The 20,629-nt window shown below is 40.5% G+C and overlaps 1 protein-coding gene across 2 annotated transcripts in view; it reads left to right on the top strand.

The window, feature by feature from the left end:
• The first annotated feature begins 704 nt into the window (after positions 1-704).
• The window catches only part of TMEM255B (transmembrane protein 255B), a 50,239-nt gene continuing 30,314 nt past the window's right edge, over positions 705-20,629 (top strand). For both annotated transcript variants that reach the window (XM_015849489.2, XM_015849497.2), the window contains exons 1-3: positions 705-830; positions 8,520-8,662; positions 12,387-12,449. In XM_015849489.2, coding sequence (XP_015704975.1) covers positions 770-830; positions 8,520-8,662; positions 12,387-12,449 — 267 coding nt within the window. In that variant the 5' untranslated portion in view covers positions 705-769. The remainder of the gene's footprint in view (positions 831-8,519; positions 8,663-12,386; positions 12,450-20,629) is intronic.

The raw sequence follows: 20,629 nt of genomic DNA, 5'->3' as shown, positions 1-20,629 counted from the left end.
CTTACTTTTGGGCTTTAAAAAAACAAAAAAAAACAACCAGAATTGAAGTGGGCAGTATAATTCACTGTACAGTTAAAGGGATTTTTGTAAATGCTTTAAGACGGGCAAAATAATTACACATTTAAATATATAAATTTGCTGCTTAGAAGTGTAATTGCAATTGCACCTATTAAAACAATTTCAGCATCGCATCCAGATTTCAGATTGATTTATTTTTGTTGCAATAAACTCACTTCTGATACACATGGACCTGTGTGTAGTTCATATATCTTGGATACCTCTGGATGCTGTCACACGTAGCTGTATGTTCTTGAATCCCCTTTTTAGCTGGCATGTTCTTTCAAATCTTCACTGATAAAAAGAAAACAGAATTAAAACAAAACAAAACAACAACAACAAAACCCCACAGCCAGGCAAAATGCACACTGGAAACTGGCTGGAGCCAGGAAGCAGTTTTTGAAGTGATTTATCTAGCAAATGTCTTGTAATAACCAATGACTACTTCATGGTTACTTATCTTGTACTTTTTTCACTTCCTGCATGATTTCCTTAGCACGTCCAGCTGAATTAAAGAGCAGTACACTTAACCATGCCAATACGGAGCTCAACCTCGGGCAGCAGCGCTTGGTACCTCCCGACGGACCGACGGAGCCTCCGTCTGACCGCCCACCCCGCTCCGCCCCGCCACGCTCCCCGTGGGGCGGTCCCGCCCGCACCCCGCGTCCAGCCGCGGCGGCATCGCGGCTTGGAGCGGAGCCGCCCGCGGAGGATGATGGCTCCGGCGACCGCCCCCACGGTGGGGGGCCCGCTGGCCCTGCTGGACCCCACAGGTGAGCCCCGGCCCCGCGGGGAGCTTCGAGGGGAGAGGCGATTCGCTGCTGTGTTGGATGTTGGGGATGGAGGAGCGAAGGCGTGTCCGCCCGCGTCCCTCGGAGCTGGGTGCCGGGGCGGGCGGAGGGGCTGTAACAGTTTGCTGAGGTCTTTACAGACTGCCTGCTTTCTTTTCGGCGTGCCGCTGTGGTTAACAAATCGCGGTGCTGGTGTGTTAGCGTTCAGACCATATAGCTTTACTCTGAGGAGCAGGAGGGGAAGAGGGACCGGCAGCCGGCAACGAGATGCTGGGGATACTTGGCCCCTGCCGTGCACACGGAGGTCCTAACCTTAAGCTTAAACTTCTCCTTACACTTGGAAGAACAGTCTCAGTGTTGAAAAGGTGACGGGAAGATGTGCTGTAACATAACATAACTTGACGAATGTTTTCAGGTGAGCAGTGGGATTCTGCAGGCTGTCCTTAAAGTAACGCTGAGCTGCTCCTTCAATTATTTATTGGTGAAATAGATGCTGCCAAAGCTGTGAGGTCATCTCAGTACTACACGGTAGCACTGTCGCCACACAAGGGAGTGGCAAAGCACTGTGAGTTTGGGTGGGTTGGTTTTGTTCTTCATAACGGAGCTGTTTCAGTGGTTCTGAAGGAGCTGAATGTATATCACACTAATAGATTCTTCCTCACCAGTTAAAGAGACGGACCTGATACACGCTGCTGTCTTGTGGCTTGGAATGAGTGCTGCCGCATCTGCTTTAATTAGTTCAGCACTCTGGACAAGTCAAGCATTTAATCAGGAAAGAGACGGCAACTGCCGGTAGTAGGTGTGAGTATCCCTTTTAAGCATCCCAGTCCATCACATTTAGCTTTAGGAAGCAACGTAGGATTCATTTGGAAAATAGACAGTGAGAGCTACAGCCAGGAGAGAAATGGCACTGAAATGAGCACTGCAGTAATTAAAAAATATTAATTTAGCTACAAACATCTTCCCTTAAGTATTTGCTTTGCAGCACCAAAGCAGCAAGTGCAGAATTTGTATTACTGCTTTGATACCGTATTCCTCTGTCTGGTGACTTTCTGCTTAAATGATCTTGTTATATATGATCAATGCCACTCTGTCAGAAACACAGAATTGCAGTTCTTTCACTAGGTAATGAAGATATACCTTTTCTTTCTGCTAACAAACTTTCCTCAGTTATCTTTTCTCATATTAGGATGCTAATACACATTTGGATGGTACATTATTTCAAATAAGCGTTTCCATTTAGATCACCCTAACTAGATCAAAGAGGAACGTATGGAACTGTGTGCTACCGATATCTAGCAAATGTGATTTAGTCCCAGCAAATTGCTACATCCTGCAGTGTTTCTCTTCTTATGGACTTTATGATAACTGGAGCTGGATTTTAAAAGGAATTGTGAAGTTAGTAAAACAGAGTTTTCTCAGTCTAAATTTAGTCTACTTTGAGTTAAATTGCAGATCACATGTTTTCCAGAGCTGGGAGATACTGTTTCACTCTATTTTTCCCTTCCTTGGCCTCTGCCCGCTTTCTATACCATGGACATGTTGCATCATAAATTCATTCATTCTCCTTTTAAACGCATACTTTTCTTCAGTCAAATACAGAGCCTGCAGTTCATTAAAGGACCTAATGCTTTGCATTGTACCAGAAATCTAATATATACCCTCCCCACCAAACCACTCATTTTCCATGGTTGTCCAGCAAATTGAATTTATCCCCCTGGTCATTGTAAGCAGAGCATTGTAAATAATGTTGCTTTCTGCCACTGATGAACAAAGAAATTTTGCTGTATTTTGTTGCTATGTGACCAGCAGAGCTTGATCTTTAGTGAGCACTTCTTTCTGCTCCCGAGGATGAGATAATAACGTGCACATCCTCTATTGACTGGGTCTTAAGCCACTGAGAATAGGATAAGATTTCTTTCCACACACTTGACTTTCAGCATACTAAGATATGAATTTGATATGTTAAGCAAAGTGGAGTGAGGCTCAGAGTGAGAGTTCACACTGCATCACTATTAAAGAATTTTAAGGGGATACCTGTCAAAAACTTGCAAGGTCAATAGCCTTCATTAACTCTTCCCTGCAGCACAAAAACATCCACAATGGGGGGAAAAATCAACCTAGAAATGCTGACAGCAACTTTTCCTGTGCTTGTAAATGTCTTGACTTTTATGTGGTCAGCCTTTGGTCCAGTGCTTACCACAGAATTGCTGGGGAAGAATCAGGCTGGCTGGCTGTGCTATGAGCAGCACCGTGCCCTTGGGAACAGTCTGGCATTGCTTTTTGGCTGCATGGACCCACGGGAAAGTAATAAAAGCAGATCCGAAAGCTGCATGGCAACTGGTAGAAACAGCAGTAAATAAAGATTTAGAAAGTCTTGGGAGACAGCGTGACTGAAATAGAGTAAGGAAAATAACAGTAAGAACCATTTGCATCCCTTTCCATTTGAAGATATTGTGCTGCTTTACAAATTTACTTAGTCCTCACAATAAGCTGGTGAGGTATATACATATAATTAATACACATTTTGATAAGGGTACCAAACTTTTTTTTATGTGACTAAGGAAACCCAGACTACCAGCAGAAGTCAATTTAGAAGCCAATTTCTACCCACCTAGTTTTACAGTGTCTTGAAGACAAGAGATTTCATGTTCCACTGTCTGCTATAGAGGGGGCCTCTCTCCACACCTATAAGTCATCTCTGCTAAGGGTACAGTCTGTGGCTAGCTACAGGTGGTTGTGAGAGCTTCTAGTGTAGAATGTAAAAAAGAAGGTGTGGTTGGATATTTGCAACTTCCAAGGATGCTGACAGTAAAACCTTATTAGGAGAGCTGTTCCAGTGCTTCCCTCTCCTAATGTTAATTTTTCTTTTTCCTTTTTCCTCACCTGAACACTTATGTTTCAGTTTATGTTCACTGACTTTTGTCCTTCTGCTGTGTACCAACTAGGAAAATCCTGACTCTGTCCTCTTGATGACCAATGACTTGTAGGCATTGGAAGACCGCTACTGGCATTGCCAGAAGCCATCTCTTCTCCAGACCAAACAAGCCTTGTTCTGTCAGGTTCTTCTTACATAGTGAGGACTCCAGCCCCCTCAAGCTTCTCAAGACTGCCCTGTTGAAGTCAATGCAGCCAACTGATGTCTTTCCTGTACTGGGGGTCTAAAATTGGATATAATATTACATGTGATCCAACAAACAGACCCCTGTGGTATTCCATGTGTTCCTGACCTCCAGTATACACTATACATTAACCACTCTCTCTGAAGTCAGTCATCCAGACAGCTTTTTAAACATTTCCTTGTCTACTTAACCAGGCCATGATGTCTCACCTTGGTTTTGAAAACACTGTAGGATGCTGTGTTAAAATCTTTGCCACATTTGCTGTGAATGACATTCACTGCTCCACAATGACAGACTTTTTGTTGTGGTAGGCAGTTGGGTTGGTCAAGTTGTGACTCTTGCCAGCCTCCTTTTGCTTATGTACCCAGAAATGTCTTTCAAGAGGACACGCTCCATAATTTTTTGTTCCAGTCTCCCAGGAACCAACATGAGGTTAATCTGCTTGTAATTCTCCAAATCACTGTTTTGGCCCTATTGAAGACAGGCAATGTGTTTGCCTTTTTTCAGTTACTGAGAGTTCCCTGGTGTCTGTGACTTTTCAAAGATGATAGAGAGAAGCAAGAACCAGTTCTCTTGGTATCCATAGATATAGTCAGTCAATTGGATTTGAATGCATGGATCTTTCTCAAGGAATCTCTAATTCAGTCCTTATGTACTGCAGGGGGTAATTCTCCTCCTTGGTTCTTATCTCTGAGATGGAGACCTTGTTGGTGAAGACAGGAATCAAGTATGTCAGCTTTCTGCAGCAGCTCTTTCATTTATCTGGTTGTTCTGAAACGGCAGAGTAGTTATTAAATCGTTTCTTCTGTTCTGATTTTCATGGCTGTGGAGGGTTAGGCTGGGATAAGGATTTCCAGTAATGAATGTTGGTCTCACCTTTGACCATGCTGCAGTTTCCTTTTCACTTTGAACTGATCTGGCGTGCTTAAGAAGGATCATTCACTGGGAAGGCTTTGCCAGAGAGTTGATATAAGCACCCTTGAGACCTTAAGACCTTCTTTCATTCTTGGTCTTTGCCATACGTCACTGCAAGTACCTTACACATTGCACATCTGTATGCATCACTGCATTATTATGTGTATTATCTACATCTGAGATAATTCATCACTGCCATGTACCCTGAGCCTCCTCATACATAAGCAGAGGCTGAAGCAAAGGTACATGTATGGTGATGGTGGGAAAGCAAGTTCAAAGGTTCTGGGGTAAGCCTGCCTTCCATCCCTTCTGTTCCTCACATGCTCTGCAGTGTTTCAGTTGATGCTATCTGTGTAGTGATGGGTGGGTTTGCTGTATGATGATCAGTGGTAAGTTAACACTGATCAACTTTTCATCGTTCTTCTGAGTCTGAATTAATATTTCACTAAAATGTGTAGACAGAGCTGGTTAATTCCCATCTATTTTCCTTCACTTCCACTTATTTATGTTTATGGTAGGTTTAGAAGTGTACACTTATTTTATTTTTTGTAAATCCTTTTAGATTTGTTTCCCTGTGTGTATTGTGTTTGGCGAGAAGGAATGAGAAGAATTATGTCTTGTCAAATAAGGACGCCAGGTTCTGAATGCACTGGTCAGATTAAAGGCTGTCTGTTTGCATGAGTGTAGGAAAAATCACATTTCAGTCTTCTACTAAAGAAGAATACAGCTTTGCTCTGGTGCTCTGAAGGAACCCATCATTACTACCAGCAAAGTTCTCTGCCTTATAACTTGATTTCCATTCTAGGGATAAGGAAGATGAATGAAGTATTTGAGTCTTTCACACTAGTAGAGAATTCATCACTGCCAAAGAGTTCCCTGACTGACTGCTTAGGAGATCTGAAAAGGTCTGAATGGATTTGGAGAAAGCAACCTCTTTTCCACATATACTTTTCTGTAGGTTACAAAATGACTCATTGGACAGATACGTGAAACTTTATAAGAGTGGAGAGAAAAAAACAGGAAATCCCATTGGTTTTCTGCTGAAAAACAGCAAGCAACTAGTTTGGATATTGTCTGGGAATCTGAAACTAAGTACCTTAATCCATATGCTGAAGGAAAACTTTTATATACATATACACATAATTTTATATATATATGAAAATTTTCTCCTTTTTTTCCCCTTTTTTTTCTGAGTTTTGAGGTTTACCAGCATACTTTTACTTTGTGTGTAGTGTGCTGCATTTCCATCTATTACTTAACACTGCTGGAGCTGCATGCCTGAGAACTGTACCTTTGAGGTGGAACAGAGAACAGATTGCTGCCTTGGTAATGTCAGAAATACTTAAAAGTGTGAGCAGTAAGAGCTTGAAGACTAGAAGTCAAGTAAGAATAAATCACTTCAATACATTAAAAAATCTGGTAGATGTATTGAATCAACCATTTTACTTCATGGGAAGGGTAGCTGACTTGTGGAGTAACACATGTGAAGTCTGCTATTCCATTCTGAACTGGCTTTGGTGAAATGGAACTGGCTTTATTTAAATCCATACATGTAGTGAAGAACGGATTGATAATGAAGAAATTCCATGTCCTCTCTGACTCTCTGTAGATTAATGGGGAGATTAATGGCCAGAGGTGTACAGCTGGCACACAGGCTGAAGGAGTGAAGCCAGAGAATTACTGGAGAGTCCAATGAATTATTTCTTGATGGTTATTGGGAACACATAATACATGCAGATGAAAGAGATGTACCTAAGCTCAGTAGATCATATTTGTTTTCAGCAGAGTTACTTGAATTTCATACCAAAGGACTGGACTGTGTTTTCTCCACGTTAGGAATACCAGCAAACATACAGATTTTTCTTATACATTTTCTTAGAAATACATGATATGATTTGACTTAAGTTTGCAAGTCTGTCTTCTAAACTGAGTAAAATGATTTTAAATAGGCCACATAACTAAAATGACTAATTGCAAATGGATTTTGCTTGTTCTTTAACTTTCTTCATCTCCCATGTTTTGGTTTGCAGCAGAACCATCTTGTCTCACTGTCAGAGTTCAATACAAACAATAATACCTTCTCTCTCACACTTTCCCCTCCGTGGTTTGTGCTGTTGCCCACAGCATTCAGCACAGTGCCAGCCTTTGCCTCACCTTCAGATGAGTCCCAAGTGTGCAGACTGCCATGGAGAGAAATACACTGCTTTCATGCTGTGAGCAGGCCGTGCTCTTGCTGCAGCTCTGTGCCACAAAGCTGTAGCCTGGTGTAGCACAGCACTGCATGACTTAGTGCTCCAGAAATGATCCTGCATGATCTTGCCTTTTGGAGCAAAAAGAGCCTTGAAAGGGGCATTACGAGCTCTGTCTGATTTCTTTGGGTGCATTTTGTTCATTAGTGTCACATACGGATTGCAGTTTACGTAAGTCTGTGCTGTGGCGTGGTGCTCTGATGTTAGCATTCTGTGCCTGTTGCTCACATACACCATGATAACAAGGACAAGTGGCTTGAAGCAGGATAAAAGCATTAAATGAGCCTGCTGCCTTTCGATTCTGACTACCTGAATCCAAATCCTAGTGACAATGAACCTACTTAATTGAGCAGCTGTTATTTGAAAGGGTAGTCCCATATATCATTACCTGATTAATTACATTACAGATACGTTTCAGAGATATAATTTGTTTTGCTTGCCTTAGTATTAATATGCACACCATAGTTTTTATAGTACATATAGTGTCATCAATTTATAAGCAATGAGCCAATAATGTTCCAATTATAAACTTTTATTAATTGTAGCGGGTAAAACTAAAAGGCAATTCAGCGCTGGGCGACAGGGGAATCATCGTTCCTCCAAACTTGGCCGCCACCCTTCCCGTACCCTGCAAAAAAACTTCCTTTTTGTAAGGTCCATCCCGGAGTTGATGTCCTTTAATTGGTCCGTGTGATCGTGCCACTTGGTTGTGTCGTTCCTGTGTGGTCCCTTCGTGAAACTTTGTAATCCATTCGGGACGACGCTTTGCCTGTGTAACTACTCCAGAGACACTAATCTCCCATAAAATTAGAGTGTTCTGCAACCCTTGTGGCCTCCATATTCCACCATCACATCCCGGTCCTAATGAACAAGCACTCCACCACAATGCTACCACATCCCGGTCTTAATGAGCAAACATTTTATCACATATAGTACATAGAGCATATGCTAATCTTGTTGAAAATATAAATTTGTATATTCTGCCAAGATAGACTTAAATTGGAACTTCACAAAAGTGAGCATTGTTCAAGGCCTGCAGGATTTGACTTACAGATGTGAACAACTTAATTATTACAGAAAATAAGGCATTATTATCATCACCTGACATTCAGTTCAGCTTAATAAAAGCTTATCTTGTACGCGTGCCTAATGTGTGTACATTAAGCTGTGTAGAGTTCCAGCTAACTCTGTATTTCTTCAGTCTCTCTGTTGTCTGACAGCAGTTTGCACTACTGGGAGAACAACATTGGTTAACAACAGAAGAGTTTAAGAAATGAAAATGGTCAATTATTTTGTATTTGTTCTGCAGTTTTTGCAATTCAAAACTTTTTTTTTTTTTTTTTTTTTTTTTCCTTATCCTCCCCCCCTCACCTTCACTTCTACAGGGCAATTTGCAAAAAGGAAGAAGACCTCACTTTGGTTCACAGTCTCTCTACTGGTGGTGTCGATTTTCATACTGACCATAGGTCTGGCAGCTACAACAAGAACAGAAAATGTTTCTGTGGGAGGCTACTACCCAGGCATCATTGTGAGTAAAGAAACCTTCTAGATAACTACCAGTGTTCTTCATCCTCTTGTACGGTCTTGGTGTCTGTCCCCATGCACAAATTCTCCTTCTAAATCCTTTGTATTGTTTTTACTTTTGGAACAGGCTGCTTAAACATGTGCCTGCACTGGACACAAGGCTCGTGCTGCATCTGTTTAATTCTGTCGTGTTCCTGTGTCTTCCAGGGAGGCCTTACACAAAAAAACAAGGGCAGCAAATAGTTATTATAGGGCCTTATTTGCCCTCTCCTAGACAGCCAAGAGGAGGTAGTAAAGGATGCAAGGTAAAAAAAAGAAATGTGGTGGGTACAAAGAGGTACAAAATGGGGGGTGAGGGGTCTGGAGCACAGGCCTTATGAGAGACAGCTAAGGGAGATGGGATTGTTCAATTTGGAGAAGAGGAGGTTCAGAGGTAACCTTATAGCTTTCTACAACTACCTGAATGGAGGCTGTAGTGAGCTGGGGGTTGGTCTCTTCTCTCATGTAACTGGTGATAGGATGAGGGGGGATGAACTCAAGTTGCGCCATGGGAGATTCAGGTTGGACATTGGGAAATGCTACTTTTCTGAAAGAGTGGTCAGGTGCTGGAATAGCTGCCCAGGGAGGTGGTGGAGTCACCGATCTTGAAGGTGTTCAGGGACTGTTTAGATATTGTTTTGAGGGACACGCTCTAGTGAGAACTATTGGTGATAGGTGGACAGTTGGACCAGATGATCTTGTAGGTCTTTTCCAACCTTGGTGATTTTATGATTCTATGTATGTGTTGCAAGGTACCGTTAGTTCTTGTTCTCTGTGAAATGCCCAAAGAAAAGGGCATTTAATCTTTTAATACTGTGCATACATTTTGCATTGCCATTAATAACTTACGAGTTAGGACTGTTCCTCCTAAGCAAGTCGTCTTACATCTTAGTGTAATGTTGAGAACAGGTCTTTCAGAAAGATAATTTTGGGATAATGATCTATAAGAAGTGGTGTTTTAAAAATAGAACAAAAACTAGTTCCAAGAATAAAACCTTAAAAGAATGACTCTTCCTTTCATTAAACTAAAATAGATATATTAATACTGATAAAAATATTCTGTAAATTGAAGTAAAGTATTTTAGAAGGCCACATTCTCTGCATTTGTTCCCTTGAAAGGAATTTCTTTTGGAAAGTTGTGTTGAGTCAGTGTAAGAAGCCATAGACTCACGTGCTCAAAATATTTATGTCAGCATTTAGCTTATTTTAGGAAGAAAACAAGGTCTGTTCACTCAGAAAAATAAATTAATCTGCTGATTTTTAGATGTTAACCATTAGTAGTCAAAATAGCTCTGTTTTGAAAACAAAGCCTTTAATTATTAACTTTTCCATTCCAAAGATGGTTGGTTTTCCTAAAATCTGGAATTCTTTTTGTGCACATGCTACCTTATTGAACAAACCGAGAAAGAGTGGTGGTTAATTGGTATCAATATTTTGCAAACCTTATATGATATCTGGCCATGTCAGAGGAACTGTGCTGTCCCTGCCCTGTTTTTCGAGATTGCTGACTCTTGTGCAGCACTTACAGATGAGTACGGAAGACCTTTAAGAGCTCAACAACCTTCAGAAGGTGCTCCTCTTCTCTACGGGCAGTAGAGGGAGCTTAGAAAACTGGCATAGCGCTGATCCCAAACCTCTAAATAGATAGAACTAAATGAGTGAATTCCACATTACCTATTTAATTGCTGGGCTCAAAGAAGTTTAGGAGGTCAGGCAGTGTCAATTACAATTAAAAATAAGATCTAGTTCTCATAGAATTTAACAGTAAGAACATAACTTTCAGGCTGGAAGTTGGTGCTTCTTCAACCTCGCTTCCTTATAAATACTGTTTATACTTAAATACTTCATATCACTTATGTGTGATTACTACTTCTATTTTTTAAATTTTCTATTTTTATAATCTTTCAGCCAGACGACTGCAGAGTCCAAATATCCCAGTCATCATGCTGACTCTAATTCCCAGAGTTCCCAACCCAAGTAGCTTATTATCTTTACAGACAAGAAAAGCAGCAAATATAACATTAAACCAGTCTCAGTATTGCTGTGGTTTTATGTGGCATGATGTCTGTCTGTGGTTCTATGGCTTCTGATTTAATTGCTATTGTTCTTTATTTACTGTTTTTTTTTCTGCATGTGGATAATATTGCTTCACTGTGTCCACTGTGTAAGCCTTAAATGGGACTGCATGCGTTTCTCTTCTTCAGATGAAAAATTGGTGTTGGAACCAGCTGTCATTTTGATGTAGTTGTGTGAATTTACAAAGTTGCTGTCCCCTGAACACAGTGTCCTTGCTCACGGTTCCAAGTCTTCTCTCCTATTCAGCAGTCAGCTCAGACACGCTTCCACACTCTTTTAGTCTGCGCTTTCCATCCTTGTGCCTCCCTTTCACATAAATCTTCCCAAAACACTCAATAGCAAATCCCTTTCCCTACATTCACCTTTCTGAGGAAGAATCATGGGTTCCTGTTGTGATTTTGAGCAATTAAAGTGTTTACAGGAGATTTTTTTTCTGATGTGGGCAGTTGTGCATAAGAGCAAGGAGTTCATGGGCCTCACTCAAGCCCTTGGCTGGAATGCTTAGTCCTTAAAACTTAATTGGGCTTGGAAAAGAGGCTTTGAACTTAGCCCCAGGAAGGGGTTTAGATTCCTTAATGGAAAAGTCATGCTCTGTCTATCCGTGGAGTGTGTGTATGGGAGCTAAGGGGATCGTTGAGGGCTTCTCCAAACAGAGGAGTGCCAGTTGTAGCAAGGAGGGGAACCAGGAATGTGGAAGTGATGGGGTTGAGAATGAGGTGGTGGCAGAGAATCGCATAATAGTCAGGCAAAGAAGGGAAAGAGCACTATGGAGAAAGATCAATGGCATCAGCACTGCTGTGGCTGTTTCTATATCTCTGACCAGCTAAGTCTTGCTTGTGGGGCACAAAAGAGCTTCCTTTTATTCAAATGAACATGAGCCTGATGGGAATCCTGATACCAGAAAGCTGGAATGAAAGGCTGGTTTCCCTGCAGCTACTTTACCTCATGTTGGGTAAGAATGCAAGGAGTCACCCCTACTACAGAGCAGTATTTTCCTGCTGGCTTAGTTCTGATCTAGCACTGGCAAGAACAAATGCCACTTTACTCCACCTTCCTTTCCTCCTCTCTCCTGATATGGCTGCAACTGGTACTTGTCTCTTTGGCATTTAGGCAGGGACTTTTTCTGTGTGATAGTTTTTAGTCATCAACACCAAACAAACCCAACTGTAGGGTTATGAACTTGGGTCACTTGCATGGCAGTAGTGCATCTGTTTTTTGAGGAAAACTCCTGTTTCCTGAAGCTATACATTTTTCCAAGATGATGTGTGGGCAAAATGTCAGTGTTCTTTCCTCCCACTTCACTTAATTTTTGCTTTACAATTTGTTAAACAATACATGATGATGGTAACAATAGCCAGCTTATAAAAACATATATTTTCACAGGATTTCCTTTATTAGATTACAAGCTTTACTCTGAAATACTGGAGACTTGGATTTCTGGTCATTCCCCATCATATTATATGATTTATGCCCAGTGATAATGTTCACCTTTTCCCCTGACCCACCCAAAATAGTGGTATGATTGACCTGCTCAGATATCACTGCTGTGGTTTGGTATGTTGATCAAATAAGCTGACCTCATATGTTTCTCTCGGTTTTGTTCTTTACCTTAGCTTGGCTTTGGATCTTTCCTAGGGATTGTTGGCATCTACCTGGTAGAGAACAGAAGGCAAATGGTAAGCAATGTCACTTTTTGTTCTAATTTTTTGTGTCACGATGTCTTAAAAACACAAAAAGCAAAGATCTTCAATTGACGTAAAACTACTCCAATATGATCCAAAATATTAGTCATGTTCTTCACATTTTCTGAGCAGCTCCTGAGAAGTATGAAGTGACCGTGATTCTGTCTGTACAAGGCAAGGGATGATTTATGGGGATCATCACTTTTGACAATAGAAACCTCTTGTTTTTTAAAAAAACCGAATTAATTTCTGCTGACTTAGTGAATTCACCCGGGGCAGGGTCAGGTGAGTGTGAGTTTGGCCAGGACTCTATAGCAGAGAAAAGGATGGGGAGGGAGGCAAAATGGATGTGATGTGCCAGTTTGGGCATCAGTGTGCCAGCGATCAGCTCTATCACAAGAGGTGATCTCAGCCTATAGAAGTTTCAATCATCAATACTTTCCCAAAAATCCACATGCTGAAAAGAAGAATCTTGCTGTCAAGATTCCCTGGCTAAATCAGACAGGATATGATGTTGCTTTGGTTTGTTTTTATGTCTAGCTTGGCTTGCAAACCCCTTGCTTTTATTTATGTGAGGAGGTCGTATAAAGTCCTTGGGGCCATCTGGGTAAAGGAAGGTGTGTGGGACTGGGTTTGTAGAAAGTCTTATGAGTTTCCTCACTCTCAGCAAAAAATAGCACTGTATTGGTTGAATAAAATGATGTCCAACGTGTACTTTACAGTAGACTGATTACAGCTAAGCGTTATGAGCTACAATTCATTTAATAATGCAGAGCCTCCACAGGTATAAATCAAAAGAGTGGTGTTAGGCTTAGAGGAGGAACTTACTGATGTACCTTACATTTCACGAACAATTTTTAAGTAGTCTGTTTTGATTTCCTGTTTCCTTCTTAGTAATTCCCATCTTGATTTCATTACTTGTAGGCAAATTTATTTCGTAGTATCAGAGTTGTTTTTTTGTTGTTGTTGTTTTGGTGGTTTGGGTGTTTTGGGTCGGGTTTTTTTGTGGGTTTTTTTTTTTTCATTTTTTGAGAGTTTAAGTGGTATACTTTCACATACTCCTCTACTTTGCAACTTTTGTTTCTGGCTGGGCTTCCCAAAGAAATGAGGTCGATAAAGCCGTGAGGTTTGTCTGTATCTTTCTCTGTTCCCCATTCAGTTTTTTGAATTTTTTGAACATGATAACCAATTCCAAGCAAATTCAGCAGGGAGGTGGAGACCTCAGAGATGTGTAGTTCCTTCAAGTTTCAGTGAACAGGTGGGCAGAGAAAAGAACTGTAAATTAATTACTCCCTGATGCTATGGTGTCAGCTCTCCACCCTGAAAAACTAAGGATTCCAAGTGGGATGTGACCTGTGAGACATAATAAAAATAATAATCAGCAACTCATTAATTTTGCTGGTAACAACACAGCTGATTTGTTTTTTAAGAACTGTTGTCTCTGTTTCTAAAGGATGAATTTCAAGGTTCCAAGTTGCAAGCTAGAGAGAGAGGGTAGATAACAATAGCACTGTTTTCTACAGCATTCATGCTACTTCACTAACAACTGTAATGTTTTAGGGTTATTGTACCTTTCAGTTTTCCTCTGTCCTGCCTCTTAGTTCTCCATTGCTTGTCTTTACCAGAAAATGAAATGGCTAATAATAAGAAATAATGTGGATGAGATGTTTCCAAAGCTTCTAAGACTCAGTGTGTTGTATCGTTTGCACAAGGAGAGAGGAAAAATCCAGTATTTTTTATCTTAGAACCTGTTTGCATTTCCCAGTGTGGAACAAGGAAAACAGCTTTCTATTAATAACAGTTATGATTTGGCTGTTGAAATACTGTTAGTGAACAGACCAGGAAAATATCTAGAAAGTTTAATTACGCTTCTTGTTCTGAGTACCATCCACAGTGGGAAAAGCCTCTAACACTGTCTATGCTAAGGCTGAGTGGCTTGCTTTCACTTGTCTCAGAAGTGATTTGTTAAGGGTTTACATCATACTACAACTGAGAGCAGCAATTATTCCCTGAAGTGCAGCTGAGTACATACAATTGAAAAGGTTTAAGGCAGCTTAAACAAATTTGCAGGCATCAGTAATTTGTAAATACTTAGATAAGCATAGAATTGTGACAGAAAAAAATCATATTCTAGTTAATCAATATTCTATTTACTGCATCACAGCAGAAGAGAGCATGGAGGAAAAGGAATTATTTGCTCAATTAGTTCTGTTTTAACTGGAATTCCTTTAACAGTTACTTGTCTATAGTTTGAACTTAAACCAGAGTAGCTCTGACAGTTTTCTGGCCCCTGTAATTTATCGATACTTCATTCTTAGGTTTTTTTCTTGTTTCTTTTTTAAATTAAAAATTAAAGTGAGGCCAGTTACATTAGAAGAAAAAAACACACCTGTTTCTAATTGATGATATCCCCATAAATCTATGTCCTTTTTTATCCTGAAATGGTATTTATTTGTGATCTGCCCTCTGTTCATCTAGTTTTTTTTCATGGTTGATGAAATGCTAAGTGCAATATGAAATATGTAATGGTCAGCAGAGCTAGTCCAGCAAAAATCCACCACTCAATAAACGTAAACATGGAGTTTGAGAAAGAATGAAAGCACACTTAGGCAGAGTGGACAATGTCTGGTTCTTAAAACACAACATTAATAACACTGCACTTCTTTGACCTTGTTTTTGGTGTTCCAGAGTCCACAATGAGGCCTCAATGTGCTGACCAAGATATAACCTTTAATTTAAGGGAACTGCTACTTGCAGAATCAGGCTCTGCCTCATTGACTAGCATGATTTCACTTGAGCTCTCAGCTCTTCATGCTTGCCTGTTATGCAGAGCTTGGCACCAGCAGAATAAAATCTCCTTTTGACTAAGGATAAGATTCCTTTGCACTGATTCAGGATGTTTAGAACTAGCAAACAGCAGAAATTAAAGAATAATGTGTTTCTGTTCCCTTTTTCCTCTCTTGTCCCCTGCAAGACAGGCTATGGTTTAAACAAAGCATAGCTTTAAGTTACTACATTCCAAAGGCAAATAGTCCAGATGGATGTGTGGAAGATCCACCCTTAAATCAAATGTAGCTGATTATATGACTTGAAGTATATTGTTTATTTGCTTGCTTGCCTGCCATCTCCTCACAACATGCTACAGGGTATTTCTGATTAGAAAACAAGACGCTAAAATTAGATACAGAGGTAGGGAAGGGTTTGTGTGGTAGGCACAAATTAGTAAAATGTATGAAAAAAATTATCAGTGAGGATACCTGCTCTGCTCTGTTCAGACAAACTGTGCTGCTTCTTTTTCTTGCCAGTTGAGCATCACGAAAGGTGCAGATTTTCATAAACTATACTAATTGCTGACAGATTCCATATCACATATTAAGCCAATTGAAGCATCAAGTTTACATAAAGAGAAATACCATTAAAATTCTGTAGACCTCACAAATAAATGGAAGAAGTCCTTGCTGTGGTGCCAGGGGAAATGCAGATCATGTGAAGGTAATCATTTTCATTACTGGAACTCAGGCTGCCAAGGAAGTCAACAGCACTTCTCTTTTTTGGTGATTATAGTGTTTCAGTTGTAAATGTGTGCTAGATTTTGTAGTGTGATTTAACAGCGCATTTTGTAAGCAGACATGGAGATTTGTATACAGGTAAACAGTTCAGGTTGACAGTGATTCTTGTATAAGCTCAAGTGTAGCTCTTTTTTACATCTGCATTTCTTTCATAATATAACAGCATCTTACTAGCTGATAAATTAGAGCAGCTTATTCCTTGAGAACATCTTCCTGGTCTCTTGTATTTAGCTCCTGGGCTGCTGTCATGAGGTACCCTTTAGAGGCATCTCCCCTCCTTGGGTCCTGGAAGGAGCCTTCAAAGGTGATTTAGACTACACTATTAAGTTGTAGGTAAGGAAAGAGTGGTAAAAATAATCCCATGTTAAGTGACATTGTATTTGCCTTCTGTAATCCTGAGATCACAAAATGTATTTTACTGTAACTGCACAGCTTTAGAGCAGAGCAGCCTATGTGTAGATTATGCAGTGTCCTTTTATGCTATAAACATGGCTCAGTCTTGGATATCAGCTCCCTTATTTGGAAGGAAGCTGCTTTGTAACCCCTTTTTAATACTTCTGGAGAAGGATTTTGCATGTAGTCAATCACACCTCTTGTCTTCTCTAAGGTTTGAATGTGTTGGTATTTGAAGTATTTGCTCATTGTGAATGTTGAGTACTGGGCAGTATTTTCTGCTGTTTTTTTCCCCACTTGCAGTGTTTTGGCAGAATAAGAGAATTTAAGTTCAAAGGCGCCTCTGATTCAACTAGTTGCCCAAAGCAGGGGCAACTTCAAAGTTAGGTCAGGTTTTGCTGTTACATGTGGACATCTGCAGAGCTGTAGTTGACTGCTTCCCCCTGCTGGGATGTCCTCAGTGAACTTGCTCAGGGTGCACCCTGGGCCATTACTCTGAGCTTAATGAAGATATCCAACAGCTCTGGCACCGACAGGGGCACCCTGAGGGACACAGATCCCACTTGGATTCCCACCGACCATTGCTCTGTGGTCCCAGCTGCTTCCTAGACATCTTATATTCCACCCACACAATATCTTTTGCTCCAATGCAGCTATAAAAATGTGGCAAGACAGCAGTAGAATCCTATCTAGATGCTGGGTAATTGATCTGAAATACGCAAATACACAGTAGCTGTTGTCAGTTTATCTTTTCTGCTCACCACATATTTCTGATAGCAGGAACCACAGCCTTGGGGAAAGAGCCAGGATATTACACTGCCGCTCCAGGCCAGTTACCATGTGCCAACAGATACTCTGCCAATTGCATCTAACTGCGGCACAGTATAGTGGTTATTTCCCTCTCATCTGACCCTATGCCAGTCTGTTTGTTGTACCTCTCCCAGGTCTTACTCACCTTTGGTACCATGTGAAGCAACATGGTGCTGGATCAGACTCAGAAAAGAAACTACCATGTTTACTGATGTTTTTGGCAGAAGGAAATGCCAAATTTACTACAAAGGAGGAACATGTAGGAAAGAGACTTTGATCTCCATTTGGAGAGCTTTCTTGGCCACCATAATGGCTTCAGTTTGATTCTGGAAGCTTTTATTGTACGTATACAGGTATGTATGTATACATGTATGTATATTTGTATGTGTTTGTATATAAACAAATATATATACACGCACAGTTTATTCTCAACACTGCAATTTTTTAGGGTTTTCACTGTTGGGTTTTGGTTTTTTTTTTTGAGTCTGAGACTTAGGTTACCAATTCAGTTTAAATCCTCCATCTTGTTAAATGGAAGTCTTTAGGGATGTAGTCCTCTAAGATCTGTGCTTAGAAACAGTATGTAAGATTAAGGGTATAACAGGATGTTGGGTTTTTTTCTCTGCCAGTTTGTTTTCTCAAGCTGTTTATGTAATAAAAGCATTACAGTCACATAGCTGAGAACAGAAGTAAACTTTATGAGCCACTATATGTGTTTGTGGAACAATAGGGAAATAGATTACTTCCCAAGCAAGCAGGAGACAGGGAATAAAAAGAGTTTTGGTAAAGAGTCTTGGGTAAATGTTCATATATTCATGGATGATAAGGTGAGATGGGATATGTCCACTAAAAAAAGACAAATGGTTTCTGATCCTCTGTTTGAAGAATTAAATGGATGAGTACCCCAGCTGGCCAGATACAGTCTTCCAGACACAGCAGGCAGAACTTCACTACATGCAAGTTTATAATTCGATTGTAATACATTTCTGATAAACAGCATGCATGTCTTAGAAAACAGTGCAGTCACTGTAATGTGAAAGAGGATTTATAAAAACAGATTTTGGTTTTAAGTACATACTGCTAAACAGTGCCAGCCATATTAGTCTTGATCTGTGTCAGTTCATCAAATTTCACCAGGGAGCACAAGGTCTTATGACATGCAGCATGCTATTTATTTCTGTTTTATTGTTTTCATACCGCTCTGAACAGCTGCCTCTGTTTAACTGATCAAATCATAGAATCATAGAATCACCAAGGTTGGAAAAGACCTAAAAGATCATCCAGTCCAACTGTTAACCTATTACTAATAGCTCCCACTAAACCATGTCCTTCAGCACAACATCCAATCTTTCCTTGAACACCTCCAGGGTCAGTGAATCCACCACCTCCCTGGGAAGTCCATTCCAGTGCCTGACCATCCTTTCTGAGAAGTAATACCTCTTGTTCCTCTTTAATCAATATCAATAATCAGGAGCATCCATGTAAGGAAATATGTGATGGATTCCTATAATGTCAGCACTGCTGATCAGTGAATCTACATTCGTTTCACTGTTATTCCCATCGACTTTAATGCTATATTTAATTTTTGCTTCTTGTCTATGTATTTGATATTCCTAAATTTGTAACCCTTTTCAGCCATTCTTAAATAAGGGCTTTTGCTGATACTCAAATTCTTACAAGTCTGAAGTTCCTACTGGATTAAGGCTTGCTTAAGCTGGTTCCAAAACCACTGTGTTTATGTTGTTGTTGTTTTCTGCATTATATTATTCTGTCATCATAAAATCCAAGGCATCCTCCTCTCTTTACACATTACCCATCTTGCTCCACTATCCCAGGCAAATGACTGAGGGAAAGTAGTGATGCGGAGGAGAGAAAAAGTAAGTCAGAGCAGCCAGCATCAAGGGAATAGAAGAAGTATTGACAAGATACTGATTTTGGCAGTATGTATACTGCCTCATCTAGGCTTCCTCATTAGCTAGTGGAAAAAAGACATACCTTCAGAAGGTTATTAATCCCATCCTGTAATAGGTGTAGAAAGTTTCTGGAAGTGCTTGGTTCGCTGTTTGCTACAGAGGAGCAGAGATGAGCAGCTGAAATAAGTACTTATAAGTAGCTGGAGTTAGGAATGATGAAATCCATCCCTTAGGGGAATTATCTTAGCAGCTTCACCACATATAAACAACTCTTGGTTTCACCCAGGAGTTTGTGTAAGAACTAGTGCTTCGCCTTGGATGGTGCACTGCAACATTCCTCTTTCAGAAATACGTTCTGAGACTTCACACCCTGTGTGAACAGTGATCTTCATATGCTATGGGGGAATAAAAGAGCACCAGTAATAGAACTTAACCCCACACTGAGATTAAAAATACTATTTTAGATGGCCTTCTTCTTTTTGTCTTGGAAAACGTGAAGCAAGTGCAGTTCTGCCTGTCCCCTGACACTGGTTTAGCAAGGTCTGGAGTCCAGTAGTTGGGACTGTCCTGAGTCTTCAGCAGACAAGATGTTGCATCAGCAGGGATGGTAATTTTAACTGAGCCAAGACAAGCATTAATTCATTATGAACAAATTATCTTGAATTTATTCTGTGCTCTTTGTTTACGTGTGCATCAAAATCATTCTCTGATTGCAGTATAACAGTGACTTCAGTTTCAGAGTCTAAGTGCATGTAAATTGCTTGATGGAGGTTGATTTCATTCACTTGGCCATTCTAGTAAACATTTGCTCAAACGATTTGAAATAGTTTTCTGGCTGCTTTAGTTCTGGTTTGTAGCTGACATTAGATTCTGAGAGAAGGAAAAATACATTAATAACTTTGTCTTGTGTTTCATAATGGCTAGTGATTGAATTCCTTCTAGGGGAAGAATTATCTTCACTTTGTATAGCATCTTTTGCAGAAACTGTATCTTCAGATGAAAAGTTAACATACAGGATATGTTATAGAAAGATTAGGGGAAAGCAGATAGGCATAAATAATGGATTCATTCAAGAAGCCCTTCTGGAGGGTGAAGGCATGTGAGAGACCCAGACTAGGGGACTGAGTTAACTATACAGGGGACTGAGTTTTTATTTGGACAATACAGTGTTAAGGGAAAATGTTTCCATTACACTTTTCTAGATGACTGGAGTTGCAAAAGAGTTAAAGTGCTCATATTGAAAACAGTGAGGGTAGCACAGCAACTGCTGGCTGTGGAGAGGGGGGTGGGAGGAGGTAGAGGGATAGTTGAATGGGAGAGATGCTGTGTGCACAGATGGCTGGGAAATCCTTGTGAGGGAGCTTAACAGAGGTATTAAGGGATGGGTTTGGTCTATGGGCAGCCAGATCACATGGTCATGAAGTACACTTCATAGGCCACTAAGATGGTGAAAGGCCTGGAGCATCTCCCCTATGAGGAGAGACTTAGG

This window comes from Coturnix japonica, chromosome 1, assembly GCF_001577835.2.
Source record: "Coturnix japonica isolate 7356 chromosome 1, Coturnix japonica 2.1, whole genome shotgun sequence".
NCBI lineage: Eukaryota > Metazoa > Chordata > Aves > Galliformes > Phasianidae > Coturnix > Coturnix japonica.
This window is presented reverse-complemented; position numbering and strand designations above follow the sequence as displayed.